Here is an 18558-nt window from a genome sequence, read left to right on the forward strand (position 1 = left end):
CTGTTTAATTCTGTTTGTTTTACGGATGGGATGTGAATGTCCCTTGTAAGCACGCTAAACGTGAACGGTTACAATTTCATTAAGCTTTTGTAATATTCGTTCTAGTGTTGAATATTTTATAATTGCTTTTAAGTCCCCATTTGCGGACATTAAATTCCATTACATTCATCTCATTTTTCTCTCCTATTTTAAACCACAAAATCTTCCATAAAATAATATCACACGTAAATCGAAAACCTTTCCTTATTTTTCAATTACTTATCTTTCAAAAAAATATTAATCCACCCATTCTATTTCTAGAAAATGGAGGCCAAACGGGGGCGAAATCTTAAACACGAAATCCAATTTTTTTTCCCTTTCTAATATAGTTTCAAACTTGTAAGCATGCATAAGAATCAAAATAGGAGGAGATCCCACCATAGCATCAAGTAACAAGAAAATTGTGAAAATTTAACAATTGCACCAAAAAAAGTCAAGTATTACTAGTCAAATCAATGAATCCGTATTTAAAAATTACTAATTAAACTATTTGAATAATTTGCTTGCCTTTTCTATTTTTTCGATTAGAAGTAATCACAAATCTAATAAAGTTCCTGTTTGGTATGAATTTCTTAGAATTCATTTTTTTCTAACACATTTTCAATTACAAATTCTTTTAATAAAATAATTTTACACGTAAATTCGTAACATTTCCCTATTTTTTAACAACACACTCCAAAAAACAACTGTACTTTTATCTCAAATTACACGCGCAATAGTGTATATTAGAAATAATCAGTTTGAGAAGACCTCATTTCTCTGCATAACTTTAAATGAATTTTAGGCTATGTAAAGGAACTAAAATAGAAAGATATCAACTAAAGCAGCTATCTTTTACATCACCTAATAAAAGCCAAACAGCCACATAATATCATCACATGCCAGTGTTCGGGTTGTTTCCAGCAAGGATAAGAGAGATTTCCAGCCCTCGACTGAACGCTTGGTTGAACATAAGTCGGGTCTGGAATGTTGAAGCAAATGGAAACCATGAAAACAACGCAACTGGGATGAAAATAAGCATCCCCATTCCAGCATCGTATAGACGAGCAATTGATCTTATGGACTTCCACAACCCCAATTTCTTCATCAAAGGCTTCCAAGCGCAAGCAATCTACAAAAAGACAATATGTAGGGGTAAAGAAGGAACCTACAAGCATTGAATCAAGTCAATGAACATTAGCAAATAATACTATCACCTTGAACGACACTATCTTCCTAGCATTTACTCTTTCTCAAAGCAGGCACATGAGCTGGGATTCAGATGGGTAGGGTCCCAGTTAAGTAATGCATGAGGATGTTGAGGAATAGGTTACCAAAACACTTGGGTGTTTTTGGTACTAGGAACTTGGGTGTTTTCGGTACTAGGCTATGCTATTCTTATAGAGAAATCAAAGAATATGTTACTCAAAGGTAAATTTGAATAGAGAAATCAAAGAATATTTACTCAAAGATTAATTAACAAATTCATTTAAGACTGAAATGGAAAATCTGTAGGATAGCTATAACATCTGTTGGGGTAATACGGGACCAAAATGTTAAAGACCATTTAGAATTTAGAAACATCATCTGTGTGACTGAGATGAATTTATGACATGGTTAGTCATACCTAATGAAGACCCCTAGATGTATAGATTAGGAAAAGCAACGTTATCTAGAAAAAAAATGGATCACCTAAAATTATAGGAGATTATAAGAGAATTGGCACATAATTTGAAGATGGCCCTTGATAGAGCAAAGCGGAAAAAGCTGATCCATATAGCAGGCCATTAGCATGAAACCACATGTTGTTGAGTAAGCAATAACATATGCACACGATCAAGCCCCGAAAAAACAAAAAATAAAAAAAATGCAACTCCATATAGTTAAAAGGAAATGTTCCATGATCCAGTCACTTGCTCTAATCATTAAATTTCAAGCAGGTGATGGGAGATTGGCTTTTGAACCACTGCCATCTAAAAAATATAAGGGTAATAAAAAAATCCGCTACTTTTTCAGTTAAAAACTTAAAAATGATCCCAAGTCACGTGCAGCAGTATTTATTTTTAAGAAGTGAGTGCAGTATGTTGGAGAGTTTGTTAGAGGGAAAACTTCCAATGAATTAATTATTAACACGAGAGTTAGAAAACTTACGCATAGAATTCCCCATCCCGTGGGTAAAAAAGCCAAGATGCAAGCGAATATGTCAGTAATAGAGAGATCAGAAAGTGCAACAGCAACAGCCAAGCCAGCCAGTGCAAGCAAAAACGAGAGACCTTGGATAAACCGCAGCAGCAGCTGAAAATTAACTGAGATCTTCTGACTAAAGGTGAAGACCTGTGGAAACAAAAACAAAACCTCAATTCGACAAGAGTCGCTTATAAAAGGTAAGGTGTCACTACCAATTATAAGTTTCAAGATATAAACCTTGAAAAGAATTATAAGCACAGCAAACACTATCCATGAATATCCGTACGCCTGCAAATAATTGCATAATATGACAATTAGTTAATTCACCAAACAGCTTATTTATGTAACATAACAAAAAACATTAAGTAGTGGGCTTAGAAAGGAAGTGGAAAATTAGTTAGATCAGGGGGTGCTGTAGCAAAACTGACTGCATTAAGAGGGGAATTCAGAATAATCTTTACTTGAGCTTGAACTATACAATTGTTTTGCCTATTGAAGTCTGGCTCTCTCTCTCTCTTACAAAAATAAATAAATAATAACAATAAAAATAATAATAATAAATAAATAAAAGCTATTCACCACAAAAGCTCGAGCCTAACTCTGCGATTAAGTTAAACAAGCCCAACATGAACCAGGCTTACATATTATATTTACATCAATAAATATCATGAACCTAAATATGTGCAGAGGCAATCATTAAAAAATACAAATAGAAATTTATAGACTTCAAGTTTAAATATTTTTGATTACCAATTTCTTGTAAAATAATAGAATTTCTATTTATTTTTAAAAAATAAATAATAATATAAATGTCTTCTATGTAAAGTAAGCTTAAATTTGAGATAGCTGAACGTGGAACAGTTGTGGTCAATTTACACCCATGTCACACCATTGTGTTGGGATTCTAAGTTTTCAATCAATGTCTGCGCATTTGGGTCTCTTTCAGAGTCAGAAATTAAAGCAAATTAGGAAAAGAATGCTTCTGCTCTAAACAATAATAAAAACCATCGTCTCATAATTATGCAGCCCAACATGTAGGATAAAACACATAATTTAATAAGCTTAACAAATAGTAGCTGACTCACAAAACTAATTTACCAGAGCTTCTAAATCAAAAAGGTAAAATAATTGAAGAAAAGAGAATATATTTCTTGATTGTGTTCCTCATTTACATTGAGACAGGGATCACGAAAAAAATCTGAGACTCAAAAAGCCGTTATGACAAATTGACAAAACATTTTAACATAGCACCAGGCAATAGCTTGTATTTACATACACGCACAAAGTGTAACAAGTGAAGCAAAACCTGAACTCAAGCAGTCCTGATGGGTATAACTATCACAAGCCAAAAGATGATAGGGAATTTCTCAGCAAGCAAAAGAATATAATAGCCAAAGACAGCTTCGGAACAATGAGCTCCACAACATTTCAGATGGAACTTTGCATCTATATCAAAATGGTTCTGAAGAAAAAATAATCTCACTGAAGGAAAGATATAATACCGTCAACGATGTATCATTTCCCTGTACATCTAACTTGTAGACAATACCGTACTGGAATATAAGAAATCGTAGGCTTAGAATGGTCTCCATCAATCTCCCACTGAATGTTCGAATATGAGACTGCAAAAGTAAAAAATACAATAAAATACAAACAAAACAAAAACAAAACAAAACAAAACAAAATAAACTTAAGGACAGATTGGTTAAGGGAACACACTAAAATCTTACAACATAATAAAAAAGAACCAAAAACCGCAATGAATCAAACAAAAGAAAGAAACAAGAGTAAATAAAAATATATCTTTCATTTCCATATCCAAATTTAATGTAGAGCAGAAACAGATTTAGTAGAGAAGATTACCCAGTCCCCATTTGCTTAAAACATTACAGTACAAGAAACATTTGGATTCAACATCATTAATTCTCAGAGAACTATATTCAACAATGAAAAAGAGCTTTCTTTCAGTTTTTAAGCAAAGGACCATAACGAGAGCAACAGCTAAGAAACCAATAGAAAAAATTAATCAAGTTTGTAAAAGCAGGATTCATACCAGTTCTTCATCCCACCAAGCTTCCCAGCTTTCTTCCCCTTTAACTCCAATCCCACCTCTATAGAGAAGCCAGTTCGTCCAATCCCGAAAGTCCTCTACCGTCCTAACGACGACAATAAAAAAGGTGACTCTTGAAGCAGGACAGAGATTAGGTGGAGAAAAAGGTGAAAAACTGCAATAACTTACTTCTGCCACTCAAATCCAGACGGATTAAACAAATATGGAGCAAACAGCCAAGAAATAGCCAGGAACCAACTACTAACAGTGAGGAGTATATAGGATAATGCACCACCCTCGTAATACCCGTATGCGAGGTATACCACCAATAAAAGCACAATTTCCATTCTGAATAAATAAAGAAACATAACTATGTGAAAATTTATTTCTAGGGGGAGATATATGGAGGGCGAGGGAGGGGGAGAGGGAGAGGGAGAGACCCCTTAACAAAATGACTGCGCGAGTAAAGCCTGTAATTTTCTGTGAACTTGATGTGGCGAACTACAAATCCTCTTCCAGTTGCTTGATACTGCCAAAAATTTTGTCTTAACTTATAAGTAGACCAAATTGCGACACATCTAGGAAGAGAAAACTATTTATGAAACATACCCTAGCGCCGCCATGAAGAATAGTCCGACCAAAGTAATGTGTTCTTGTTCCCAGTGAGAAAGTAAAGAAGACAGTACAGAGCTGAAATTGCATTGTGACAAAACTTACAAAAGCCTGTGGGAGAAAATAAAAGCAAAAGAAAAGGTAGAGAGGGGTTAGAAGCCTAAAAATCATTTCCAATACAAAGAGTAACGCAATAACCAAATATGAGGAACTATGGAGAAACCTAGAAAAATATGATTCCCACCGTTCCCTTTTTGGGAAACCAACTGCTTATGTATATTGTAATAACAGTGATATTTGAATTGCATATTTATTTGCTATGTCAAATCAAAAAATTGAAATGTCATAAACAATGCTGTTCTTTTAGATTCTCAGTGTACGGATAAAGTGAGAAGTAATTATATAAAAAGTAGACATTTTGAAACACTGCAAATTTTAAGGGACACCCAAAAGGTGAAACTTAGCAATTGCCAAAGGAACCACAACTTCCAGCAACAAGCATAAACCAACATAATAGGAAGAATTGTGTGTTTTAGAGAAGGGGAAGAGGAAAACTTTTGCTTATTGAGTGAGCTTGAAAAACTTAGTCGTCACTCATTGATTTTGCACAGTTATTACTGGAAGAAGGGAAACACACACATGCATCTTCACAATCTAAAGAAAATTGCATCAATTGTATCCATACCTTCCTCATTATTGCCTAAAAGATCGACCAGAATAACTACCTTCACAAAAAAGTCAACTCCTCTTAATCCAGGTTACCATCCCATAGAGGGTTTCTCACTCAGCTCATCATGTCACATTACTACTACCTTGTATAAACAGATGAAGATCTACACGCTGGTTTACTTTAAATAACAAAAATAGTATTAGTGAAACAAAGTTCAGTTGCAAGTTTAAACTCCACTGGCAAGCCAAAATAGTTCCTACATAGACATACCATAACCCGTCCTATACAAAGAAAAGCAAACTAGATTAAATCTCCTAAATAAGGAAACAAATTAAGGACCCAGCTTGTCTAGGATTTGATTGAACAAGGAAAGTCAAATCTTTCAACTCTCTCCTTCAAGCTTGTGAGAAGATATTTCGCATTGGCAGCTTATATAGGATTTGACTAAATATAGAAATTCAAATCTTCAAAAGCGAAGAATATGAATGATTACCAAAGTGCAAGATGAGAAGAAGGCACTTCCCACTCAAAACAGAGGCCAAAGTATTGCCAAAAAGCGTCAAACAAAACTGAAATTATCATCACATTGGACCCCAAATTTAATTGGACACACAAACTCATCATAAAAAGCGTAAAGATGCTAAAGAGAGATCAATAGGACATGTTTTCTGAAGCATGCATAGCAATAAGGGGAAAAAAACAAATAGTCATAGTTTAGGGTCACATTTGGATTGATTTCACATGGCTATGCTAATATATCCCAGTGTATATGTTTCAGAAACATAGCTTCAGCCAGTTCTGTTAACAATAATAAACAATTCAATAACACAGTAAAAAACATATTAACCAGTACTTCCTGTTAGTTATAATTCATGACAAAATAATATGCTCACACACAAACATAAAAATGCCATACCCTCAAAAAACCCTGCTCTAAGATGAAACCCAAAACCATTGGCACTGCTGTAAAGACACCAATCTGAAACAGGAACTGTGCATTTAAGGCTGCACTTAAGGCAGTATTATCCGAAATTTGTGCTCGATCTTGAATGGTTTCACCAACCCCAGATAGTGCCTGTAAAAAGTTTTTGCAAATCTTAGAAGATATCATAAGAATTTAGTTCTCTAAATTCCAGAGACAAACTGCAATTTAGAAGGAAATTAGATTTAATAACACTAAAAATAAGATAATAAAGGTTCAAGATTATACACGTATTAAGTCAAAACTTACCAAATACACCCTTCCATAAAGAAAAGCATATACAGTCAGCACCGTCAGCTGCAACAGAGTTTTGTAGAAACTTGTTAGAGTTGTACCATGCAGCTATGTTTCTGATAAGTTCTCTGTTACCCGAATAAATGCAGTAGCCTTGCTAGCCATAGAGACATGACTAACATAAACATAATATCCCTCTCCCTTATGGTGCATTTAATCAGAGATAGAGAGAGGATAACATTTTTGTTAAAAGGGAAATGGATTTAAGCTGCACAATTTCATAATGTAGTATGACAACTTGGCAAGATAGCAAAGGAAGAGGTTGGCGTAAAAGAAACACATCTAACTTCAAAATAATAAATAGGACAAGGAAACCTAGTCTTTTCGTCTGCTTACCTCCGATGAGTTGCTTGGATTTAAAATGATATTTCTCAACCATGCAAGCGTATAGCTCTAATAGAAGACAAAATCTAGGAGAAAGACAAAGATCATTTTTGTTTTGTCTACATGAAATTTGATTTTGTATCCCCTTTGACAAATAAAATATTGACGTAACCGAATTTAAAACACAACGTTAGATAGGAAAGCATCAATCCTTACCCTCAACCGCACAAATCTATATTTCAACTCAACATTCTTATGACATCATTCAGTGTACTATGTCAGAAGAAATACTACACAATGGGAGAAAAAAAGAATATAAGCATGCGAGTAAAAAGAACAAGTTAACAATTATGCAAGCAGGAGGACTATGACAAAGGCTTGCAATATATAAATCCCATAAACTGACATGGTCACAGGTGGGCTTAATTGTAAGAGTACAGAGACAGTGAAAAATAGTTTCAGTAGATCAAACCAACCACATGACCACAAAGTACAAAGGTCTAAACCAACAAGACAAGAAATTAACTTTCAAAGGCGGAGATAGCTGACCATTGTACAGAAGTAGTATCCAACAGTTGTGAAGTAAAATGACAGCATCCTAAAAAAGTCAAAGAGCTGCCCAAGCCTGTAAACATCCCTACTAAGAACTTGTTCACCGTTACCACCAGCAACTTTTCCCTCAAAGAGAGCTATCTGATTCAGCCCAACATCTCTCCCCTTGCCAACCTATACAAAATTCATTTATCAGATATTCAGCAAATGTTTCCGAACTTAAGTGGCCCCAAATCATACCTGAATGTATTCATGGTGTGTAACATTTCCTTGGCGTAAAGTTGAATTGAATCCTGCATTTTTTTTCCACTAAAGGTCTCAGAAATCGGTTGAAAGCAGATAAGCTTTAACTTTATTTAAAACTAACAAAACAAGAGAAGACAAAAAGGGTATTTGGGAGAAAGGGTGCATCCCATATGCAAGTCTCATGATAAAAGATTCTCCTAACATAGCAAAATTGAAAGTCATGCACCGATAATGACTCTATATAACTTCATGGGTGGGAACAACAAAACTCTGTACAGGTAGCCAGAATAGACCTTTTCTTTTCTCCGTAATAATCAAAATTACATCCAACAACAGATGAAAATCATGAAGTATAAGATTATCTCTTAGCAACAGTACAGCTCGTAAACATCTTATTCAGCAGAGCAGTAATACCTGAAAAGATATCTTCGCTAATATTAATAACACGAGATGCTTTGCTGATACCACCTCTTGTGATGTGGAAAATTCTATCAAAAACATCTGGATGACCATAATGCATACGGACCCTAATGATAATCAAGAAATGAGCTAAAACAATTGAGTTCCAATAATTTTGATGAAACAGATAAAATTATATTGCAGACAATTTGCAAACATCATTTCAGAAAACGGATGACTCACTTTAAAGGAGTCGCCAGAACACGCTGACCAAGAGTGACAAAACTAGATTCTTGATTAGACATGAATGAGGCTAAGGAAGATACACTGCATTAATAAGATAATGAGTTAGGTTCTGTTGAAGAATAACAATAAACATTAATGCCCATATGTTATGTCAAAATACCTTCCAGTGAATATATGTTCCCTGACACCAAGAATCGTAGGAGGACGTATCCCATGATCACGATAAAGTTCTTCAAGAAGATTTCTCATTTTCAGTGCTTCCTCAAAGTAATTATCCTGAAAAATAACAAATGAGGATAATGATGAAACAAATCATCAGAGAGGCACAGAAAAATGGCGAATAAGAACTGAAAAGATAAATGCAAAGCATATGAAAACAGAGATCAGCAACATTAATGTAAAGTGAATAACATCAAGCCATGATCGTAAAAAGAGTAAAATAATTAGGAACCAGAAAGGCCTGTTAGACCCAAAAGAAAAAAAAAAGGGGTGCAGCAAGATAAAAGCTTATAACTACATCAGTAAGCCCTTGCTGTGAGCAATGAGATAAATGGGATATGGAATTTCAACTCAGTAAATAGCAACGATGAAGACATACGTAATCTAATCCAGTCTTAATATTTAATTAGCCACTGCAAAGAAGAAACAAAAGTGAGAACTAAGGTGAGAAAAGATCTAATATCCATCTGGTGCATATGAAAAGCAAGGAAGTTTGAGCTAGTACAAATATCAAGTGGACACAAATTGCAAGTGCAACTAAATTAAATCCAACAAAGATATAGTCTTTAACAAATGAAGATTATACTGTTTTCAAGTTGGTACCAGTTATATACTTAATCTCTAGTCACACACTTGTAAAAGCAATGAGTTTCTACTCTGATTGCAAATGAATGGAATTTATCTTACCAACAAATTCGTAGACATTGAAATAATGTTGAAAACTTGAAATATATGCTAAAATACAGTTGCATGCAGGTATTTATTGAGCAAGTGATGCTAGTCAATTTGCGGGATAACGAACTTGAAACAATTCAAAAAATGAATAGAGTCTTCAGAACTTTCATTCAAATTTATCCATAGTTTGTTCAAATAACACGGCCAAACTATTATGACAAAGGCACAAACTACGGTGAAAGAAGACCACCAATTTTGACAAAAATCAAATTAAGTAGAAAAAAAATGATCTGGGCTTGCTAACTAGACAACAATTGCTATCATCAATTTTATATTATCATAATCAGCTATATTTCATTTCCTTTTGGATGTTAGAAAAAAATATAGTGGGCAACAAGAAATCAGTATCTGGGCCCCAGATCACTTGCTAACCTGGTTCATGTCAATAGTCTGCACAGCATTTCCACGTGTGAAGATTATAGCATGATTCTGATTTTCAGGTTTCCCTTCACCTAGTTTAGGATTCCCCGGTAACTTTATTGAATAGATTTCCTGCAATTTATTTTTTTAAAGTTACATCTCATGACTTTGTTACATAACAAATGACACACAGACACAAATTAAAGCAGTGATTCATCAATACGACATTAACATTTCGTAAAAGAATAATAAACACCATCATATATGAGGCCATCACAGTGGCCTTCATCGATTAATGGCTGAACCATTTCTAGGTTCCATATTCTATAACAAGTAGCTAATTAGCACCTCATCCATTTTCATTCTTAAATTACACAACATGACTTAAAATTCAGTCAAACTAGCATACTACACCAATTCGTCTTCCTAGCATAGAATAAAGAAACATGCATAATATCCAACACAGAGATTGTGTAGACTAGAAAGAAAATAAAAATAACACATAATCAAACCTTATCTTTCCCATTGATGTCAGCCTTCACAAGTTTTGAGAAATATTCTGTGTGCACCTTCCCATCCTTCAGAGTTTCAACTTCATCGATAAAAGCAACTCGAAGAGCTTCATTTCTATGATGGAAAAAAAAAGAGAGAGGAGTTGAAAATTGAACGTAGAATGACACAACACTGCAGGAAAAGGAGAATCATATTGTTTATCAAAGAAACTTTTCATATTGAATGCCTCCACTAATTTTCTCCGTGGCAAACTCATAATTTTAGAGCTACAATGATGAAGATCTACTTACTATCTTTTTTTAAGTCCAAAAAATTCCAAAATTAAGCATTTTTTATAAGCTCATTATTATGTGAATTCTTTTCCATGACAATAATGAATTATTATCAAGTCTCTGTCCTACAGCAGAAGTATCAGATTGATTCAAACTTGGCCAACCACAACATTCAATTTGAAATTGAGAAGTATTTTGGAAACGGGATACAATGAAGCCAATATATATTGTAAAACCTCTGCATTAGCAAAGCAATATCTTCAGCCTCGGGTTTATGTCCTTCTTTCTGCTTTCCATATATCTGGCATGTAAGAACATATGTGAACTTCATATCTGCTTGAGCTCTTACTTCAGGAGACAAGTCGAAACCTTGAACATCAGTTACTTCATTTCGAATAATACCTGCTTCAGTATCTAACATTCCCCATGAATGAGTAGAAATAGAGATGACAAGCAAAAAGCACAGCATTTATTTATCATAAAAGCAAACCTCCAGTCGTCATCCGTTCCAGATAAGCTTGAAGCATTAGAGCTTTCCTGTAGTACATCATCCCCCGAACTGCAAATCTCCCATTAAAATAATAGATAAGCAGGAGAATCATCAATAAAAGAGAGCAAGGAACAGCACACTCTTTTTTCCTGGTCTCTATCTTCCATTTCAGGGAAACTTATGAATGTAAGTTAAGCTAACAAAAGAACAAGGGTAACCAAAGTGATCACGGCATCTGAGGTTCCAGTAAAAAATGATCAAACTCAAGACACAAAAGGCAACCGAAACATTATGAAGGGCCAAGAAGCACGGACATGACGACACTTGATATTTTTAAAAAGGTAGGACCATGCATTGGGGACACCATTTTTTTTTTTTTTTAATAAGTAATCTGATAATTTCATTAATCAAAGAGAATATACAGAAAATAAATAATCAATTTAAACAAGAGAAACAACATGAAATTAGGCAACCCTTCTATAGGATTAGTAGCCGTGACATTAAACCAAGTATACAAAGATAAAACAATTTTCTGATCTGTTCCATCGTCCATGTTTGATCTTCAAAACAACGGTCATTCCTTGTTGAACCATACAATGAATCCGGGGATAAGATCCCATACAAACTTGCTGTCTTCATCACGAAGTTTTCTCCTCCATGCCAACATATATCCTCTATACGCCTAGGCAACACCCACTCGATATGTGAATAAGTCAAAATATTGTTCCACAGCCAACGAACCCCATCACAGTGAATAAACAAATTATTATTCGTCTCCCCATCCCACTTAAGCATATAACACTACTCGATTACATAAAAGTCTTTTATTCGAAGATTATCCATGTTAACACTTGCCCCACACAACCGTCCCCAGTAAAAATGCCACCCATGGAGGTAATTTGCATTACTCACCTTCTAGGGGAATGAACTCTTCACAAGTCTCAAAAGGGATCTAAAATAAGTGCAAACTGGAAAAAATACCATTCACTGCGATTTCACCATCATGTTTGCAGGCGTTCAAAATTAAGAAAAGAAAAAGAAGGGGCATATCACGTTGTTCTTCAACATTTTTCCTCCATAAAGTAGAAATCTAAATTCTATCGGGCAGGATGGATTCCAATGAGTTGTCTGTTCATGTCGACAGCTAGGAAAATAACATTATGAACTACCAATGATGCAGTGCTTTACAAATATGAACCTTCATTTATGTCAAGCATGCAACGCAGGAACCAAATTAAAAATTTCAAACACAATTTCTTCCGTCATGTGCCTAACTTTACTGTGGCAAATGCAGGAGGCAGTGCAGTATAGGAATTGAACCAACAAAAGACGGGGCAAGAAAAAGAAAAAGAACATTCCAGAATACGACTTACCAGTTCTGGCTAATGTTTGTCCTCGATATGAAGCCCAAAACCGCAATTCAAGGATATCACGAGGATTATCACTAAGTTCTAATTCTGTTGTGTTCTCATCACGTCCAATCCGATAAAGAAAATTTTTCCATTCATCTGTATTAAAAAAGATACAGGCCCAGAGAGTTATGGGTCATCAGAGTGATTTTAGTATTGCCTGGGCATAATAAGAAACTTAGCCTATGTTTGGGCTCCATTCTCCAATAAAATAATATTATACGTAAACCCAAAACTTTTTCTTTGTTTTTAAACCACACATTCTCCAAAAAATAACTAATCCAAAACATAATTTTTCCTAAAATTTAATTTTAATAGAGCCCAAACAAGGGATTAATTATAGAGAATTTATATACCAAATAACCTATACAATAAACCACAACATCATACTACATTGAGTCTTCCAAAAGATAAGACGAGTACGCTAAATACAACAAAGAAATGATGACATCACCAACATGATTAAATAGACACGACCAACTAAACACTAGTAGAATATCGTATCCATGTTGGAGTACATCCTGAGAGCAAAAGAGGTGAAAAGCATATGATTTAACACTATTTCTTCCATTTTCTTTAAAGTATAGTGGAATATAAAAGAAAACATCAAAAAATAACGTTAAAAAGACCAAGACGGAAAGTTCGAAATAAAACACCTAAATGTTAACACAAGTTAAAAAATTCAGAGGTACATATCGCCAGACAGCACTATAAGATTCCATGAAAGAGAATTGAGTTGGCAGAAACATATTAATTGAGAAAACAGTTCCTTCTTGCATATGCCTATTGTAGAACAAGGAACTGCGTGTTAAAAAAAAAAAAAAAGCATGTTCATCAGACAAATAAACTTAAGGACAACAGTATTATTACCACATGCCACAGCAAGGGACAAAAAGTTAAGCACATAAAAATATTACACACGACTATCTCGTACACTGAATTAAAATATAAGAAATAGTACAGTATTAACCTTGATAGGCTAAAGAAACACCGGCAGAAAATTTTGTTTCATTCAAATAAGAGATACGTGAAAAAGGAGTGCTTAGAAACTTAAAGACGAAGGAAATAACAAACTGTATCAATCAAAATAAGATTTTAAGTACCTGGATATATTTTCTGGAGATAAAACAAAGTTGAAATGCCATCTTCATTTTTCTTAAGGAGTTCAGACATGCTGTAAAGCACAATCTCAGAGTAATATGGAGTGAACACGCTGCACAAGCAATATGCGAATAAAAACATATAAGAAATCGGTGATTTAAACCAAAATTTTAGGAAGTCAAAAATAGAAGAAAATTACCTAAAGGACAACATCTCTCGGACAGGCTTGGGTACTGGCATTTCCATAAAAAGGGAATTAGTGAAGAATTGTAATCGCCGCCTAGCCTCGAGATTCTTGGGTATACTTGCAGCTGAATCTTTGATTGTTAGAAGTGAATATAGTCTACTCACTTGTGCCCTCTACACGTTTCATGCATTTTAGCTCGTTAAATCAGATATGCAATCTCCAAAACTTTAATATCAACCAAAAAAACCAGAAAAATAGTGATAATTTTCATTACTAATCCGAACAGAAATATACTAGCATATTCACCACTACTAACTATTCCAACACACACGCCCAGCAGAATGAATCTCTACCCTCAAACCTATTAGCTCACACAAGTTAACACATTTTAGAGAAGTAGGTGGTGTTTATTAATTGTTTTAGCATTCATTTTTATTGTTTCTTAATTAACTTTTATAGTTGCGGATACTTAAGTCTTTTTGTTTAGTTTAGGGTATTCCCCGTGTGTTTCTATTCAAACTCTCCTAAGAGATTAGTTGTATCTGGCATACCAATTCAGCATCTCTTGGCCACTTCAACTTTTGAAAAAGACGACCATCAGTCCTTGCCTTTGACAGCATATTCCATGTCTCATAGTTTTCTCTGAACATGAGAAGTTAGGTTAAATATAGCAGCTTGTAAAAGGCAAAAAGGGAACAGAAGAGAAGTCCAGCCTTTTCAACAAACCTCATATTGATAGAGAGAACATCATGTCGCATAACATCATAAAGATCAAGAATGGCTTTCACAGCACCAGTTTCAAGTTCAGGTGTTTTATCGCTTTTCTGCATATATATAAAACACTGAGTTAGTAAGGTGAAGAGGAGAAATCCCAAAAAATCCTCTTGAATTGTCACAACTGAGGGAACTATAATGTCTAAATCATTAACATCAATTGAAGTGTTTAAACAAAGCTTATATACATATACATATACAACATAAGTTGAATTAAATTTCCAGATTTAATGTCATACTGAACTATATCACATATCAAGATAAATAATGTTGAAGCTTCTTATGAATTTTAATGTCATTACAGGTGACAGCTCAACCATCCAAGCTGTAGATTTATTTTCAATCAAATGATTTCATTATTTCACCATTGCATCATAAAAAGTGAAGACTGCATCTGATATCTCCACAATAATTATCCACTCACCATATTCATGAAATAACTATAGGGATCACAAGCCATACTTAATAAGAAAGAAGACCTAGACCCTACAAGACTACAATTATGACTATTGTTTGAGTATTTCATAATTACTTCTAATTTCATCCAGTCCCCTATGCTTATTCTGATATAAAACTTCAAAATGGCTGTACAAAAATAATAGAAAATTCAGTGATTAATGGAGTGATTTTTAAAGTTCAGTGATCCCGTGTAAACCTTTTACAAAATTCAGTGACCATGTGAAAACTTTTTGCAAAATTCAGTGACCATTTGGGTTATTAACCCTTCTTGTGTCCTACAATTCCAGAACAATTAATCCTTTAATCAATTGCTTTGTAGAATCCAATTTTCCTTATTATGAGTATACAAAATAATAATAATAATAATAATCATCATCATCATCATCATCACTTCCTAAAATTAGTGCTCGTGGGTACAGTCATCAGCCCAGAACTGCCTTTGAACCTCCTCTTTTTTCTGTAACCGTAAGCCTCAAAATTTTTTCCATTGATTTTTCATATTTAAACCTTCTACATTACTTTCCTGATTTTCAGCGACTTTAATCTTAAATAATCTAGCCTGAAAATATTCTTTTCTGTATTGTAGAAAAGCAATTAAAAATTTACTCGTGATACATCAAATTTGACAGAGGGTAATGAAAGTCAAATTAGCATATGACGAACCAGTATTCCCAGGAGTGCAGTTACTTTCTGAATTACAAGTGGCAGTTTATTCAGTTGAAAGTCAACGAGAATACGCTTGTTTACTATGCTTCCTTGAATGTCCTCGTATATTCTCTCAACCCTGACATGTTGAGAATAATAGTGAATATTGATTACATTGTGATAACCACCAGCTCGAAAGGAATTGAAAATAAAATATCAACTTACCACTTCTTCCCTTCATTATTTCCTTCGTCATCCAATATGGCCGTAAGGATAAATTTTACAGCATAGAAGCTCTCCTTAACTGCATATTTCATGTAGTCGTCCCTTGAGATCCTATCCCATAGATCTTCTTGCGAGTCTATTTTATCTACAGCAATATCTTTTGCAAGGAATATCTACATATAACATAAAAACAAAATACATCCATAAGGTAGGAAGAACTCAGAAACAGATACATCACATAAAAGCCAAAAGGCATACATGAAATTAAAAATGGTTATGTTCAAAGATACAGGAACACCTTGCTAGCTAAAAGAAAAAGTGGCCACTGAACCAGGGAAAGACTCCTAGAATTTTTCGGCATTTGAAGCAATTCCATTTCCCTACATGTCAGAGACAATCGATACAACAATATAGAATGAGATCCGCACAACTCAGAAGATGTAGTAGATCCATTTAAAAAAAACACAAATTAGAAAATAACACTCACAAATTAGTAATATAATCTTCCTCCCTCAGGTTCTTTATGATTTCGTTCCAAAAGGGGGCAAATCGAGCAGCATCAAACTTGCTCTTTTCCATGTCCTTCAATAAGGCAGACATATTTTATTTACAGAAAATGCAACTTAATTGTTTGCTTCAAAGATTTCATGATTTTAAACAGAAAACACTAACCACATGAGTTCATCCACCGTCTAAACAATAATTACAAGTAATAGTGCACTTGAGTCCTAAATTTAAATATATGATTTCGATTGGTTACAGGAAAATCATAAGTGTCTCATGCAAATTGATTTGAAATGATACAAGGACAAGAAAGTTATTCTACCCTTCATGTTTGGATGGAAAGATATTCAATACACCATAGTAATATGGTATAATTTTTCATAAAAGAATGCATCAACTCAGCCTACAAATAGGAAAGCAGAAAATATAATATTTCCAATTATAACATTTAAATCACTATTAATTTATATAACCCTTTAACAAATGTTGTACAATAATTATCATTTAAAAGAATTACCCGATATCATATTCAGTCGATGTACTCAAACAATGTTTACTTGAAGTACAAACGCAGGACTTGATTTATATCACAACTTTAATTAAATGTTCTAAGAAGTCTCTTAAATTACAATAATCATAACTTGATGGGACAAAGTTATAATGCAACTTTTATTTCTCATGGGTTAAGCTAAAAACCATGATATCATTGGCTTGATTCCTCTTCGAAAAAATAGTTTTAGTAGGGGTGCAGTAATGTGGAAAGAGATAGTGTCAGTTGTTTTATGGGTGATACGACAGATAGAAATAATATGATCTTCGATGAATCGAGCAAGACGTTTGTGAGTTATGGGATAGAGCTAAGTTTTAAGTTTTTATCATCCCCTCAGATTTCTATAAATAAGGAGCTCAAGGGTCATCGTCTCTCTTTAATTATCATTAGCTGGAAAAATATATAGTATGCCTGATATTAGTTCATTTTTGCTTCATTCTATTAATATCTCCACAAATAAATGTTCTGCATAATTATCGATGTTGATTAATGGATTAACATGATGATTGTATCTCAAAAAGCTACAACGATAATTCAGCTTTATCTTCTTGGAGATTAATAAGCATGTTAATTTATATTTTCTTCTGAAGAACATCATTAGTTCATAAATTATAGAAGAGGAAAAATGCCAGTGGGTTGTATAGAGGGGGGGACCAGTGGCATGGGCAGAATAGGCATAACATCGCCACTAGGTGGGAGTCCAAAATTTCTGGTTGGCCATGAACGATGCAACCACATCTTCATCATCACTACCAAAACCTCAGCATACTCATCAAAAAATAAAAATAAAATAAATATAAACTCCCTGGGACAACAGATAAACTGTGGATCGTGCAAAGCTCCAGATCTTGCTTAACTGCTTCTTACAGACGAAGGAAACTTAGGAAACCACAAAATCCGAATTTGGATCTGGGGAACGAGATCAGAATTTGGACGGTATATTTTGTTGGTGACATGGACGTAAATTTGTCTCAGTATTTCAATGTGGCAACTAAATAGTAGCTAAAATGGTGGCACAAACAACAAAATTCAGCAGTAACATGCAAGCATGACTGCATTACAATGGAATAGAAGCCTCTAACAATGAAAGACGAAATAAAATTCAATATATTTGTATACCTCACCTTGACCAAAAATTTATGCATTATCAAACTAGAGAATTTAATTTGGAACAGGAATAGTAGAGTCAATTAGTGGGGTACAAAATCACGTTATTTTAAGAGTTCCTCAACTCAAAAAATTTAAACACCACCTTGATGCTGGTGGCAATAGATATTTGACTCACTTTCTAGTTTAATTTCTTTTTCTTCTTTGGGAGATTAGATGCATAGATAACAATACCCTAAAAAAGAAATAAAAAGGAAAAATGGAAAGAAGCCTGACCTGACTCGATGATTGGACAGAAGCCCTGCAAAAGAAACTTGAATTGTAATACCATGAAAGCCAGACAGTAGATTTCAAGAACCCAATGAGGTTTTTCTTCTTTTCATTCTTTTTTTTTTCTTTTCTTTTGTGCACGTGCGTGTATGTGGGTT

General features: G+C 34.1%; 1 protein-coding gene across 2 annotated transcripts in view; it reads right to left on the reverse strand.

Moving 5' to 3' along the window:
- Window positions 1–680: 680 nt before the first annotated feature.
- LOC111371389 (callose synthase 9) overlaps window positions 681–18558 on the reverse strand; it is a 36189-nt gene continuing 18311 nt past the window's right edge. The window contains exons 24-52 of one of the 2 annotated variants that reach the window (XM_022993338.1): window positions 18407–18431; window positions 16457–16551; window positions 16268–16349; window positions 15970–16142; window positions 15763–15883; window positions 14593–14690; window positions 14418–14508; window positions 13879–14039; window positions 13682–13791; window positions 12543–12677; window positions 11170–11238; window positions 10916–11081; window positions 10407–10521; window positions 9907–10026; window positions 8741–8856; window positions 8578–8661; window positions 8350–8462; window positions 7930–7982; window positions 7687–7863; window positions 6769–6816; window positions 6454–6612; window positions 4865–4978; window positions 4696–4784; window positions 4445–4603; window positions 4259–4361; window positions 3708–3827; window positions 2443–2493; window positions 2170–2352; window positions 681–1150 (exon numbers count right to left, since the gene is read on the reverse strand). In XM_022993338.1, the coding sequence (XP_022849106.1) occupies window positions 914–1150; window positions 2170–2352; window positions 2443–2493; window positions 3708–3827; window positions 4259–4361; window positions 4445–4603; window positions 4696–4784; window positions 4865–4978; window positions 6454–6612; window positions 6769–6816; window positions 7687–7863; window positions 7930–7982; window positions 8350–8462; window positions 8578–8661; window positions 8741–8856; window positions 9907–10026; window positions 10407–10521; window positions 10916–11081; window positions 11170–11238; window positions 12543–12677; window positions 13682–13791; window positions 13879–14039; window positions 14418–14508; window positions 14593–14690; window positions 15763–15883; window positions 15970–16142; window positions 16268–16349; window positions 16457–16551; window positions 18407–18431 (3367 nt within the window). In that variant the 3' untranslated portion in view covers window positions 681–913. Of the gene's footprint in view, window positions 1151–2169; window positions 2353–2442; window positions 2494–3707; window positions 3828–4258; window positions 4362–4444; window positions 4604–4695; window positions 4785–4864; window positions 4979–6453; window positions 6613–6768; window positions 6817–7686; window positions 7864–7929; window positions 7983–8349; window positions 8463–8577; window positions 8662–8740; window positions 8857–9906; window positions 10027–10406; window positions 10522–10915; window positions 11094–11169; window positions 11239–12542; window positions 12678–13681; window positions 13792–13878; window positions 14040–14417; window positions 14509–14592; window positions 14691–15762; window positions 15884–15969; window positions 16143–16267; window positions 16350–16456; window positions 16552–18406; window positions 18432–18558 lie in introns of both variants that reach the window. The other variant, XM_022993336.1, reaches the window with a different exon arrangement.

This window comes from Olea europaea, chromosome 22, assembly GCF_002742605.1.
Source record: "Olea europaea var. sylvestris chromosome 22, O_europaea_v1, whole genome shotgun sequence".
NCBI lineage: Eukaryota > Viridiplantae > Streptophyta > Magnoliopsida > Lamiales > Oleaceae > Olea > Olea europaea.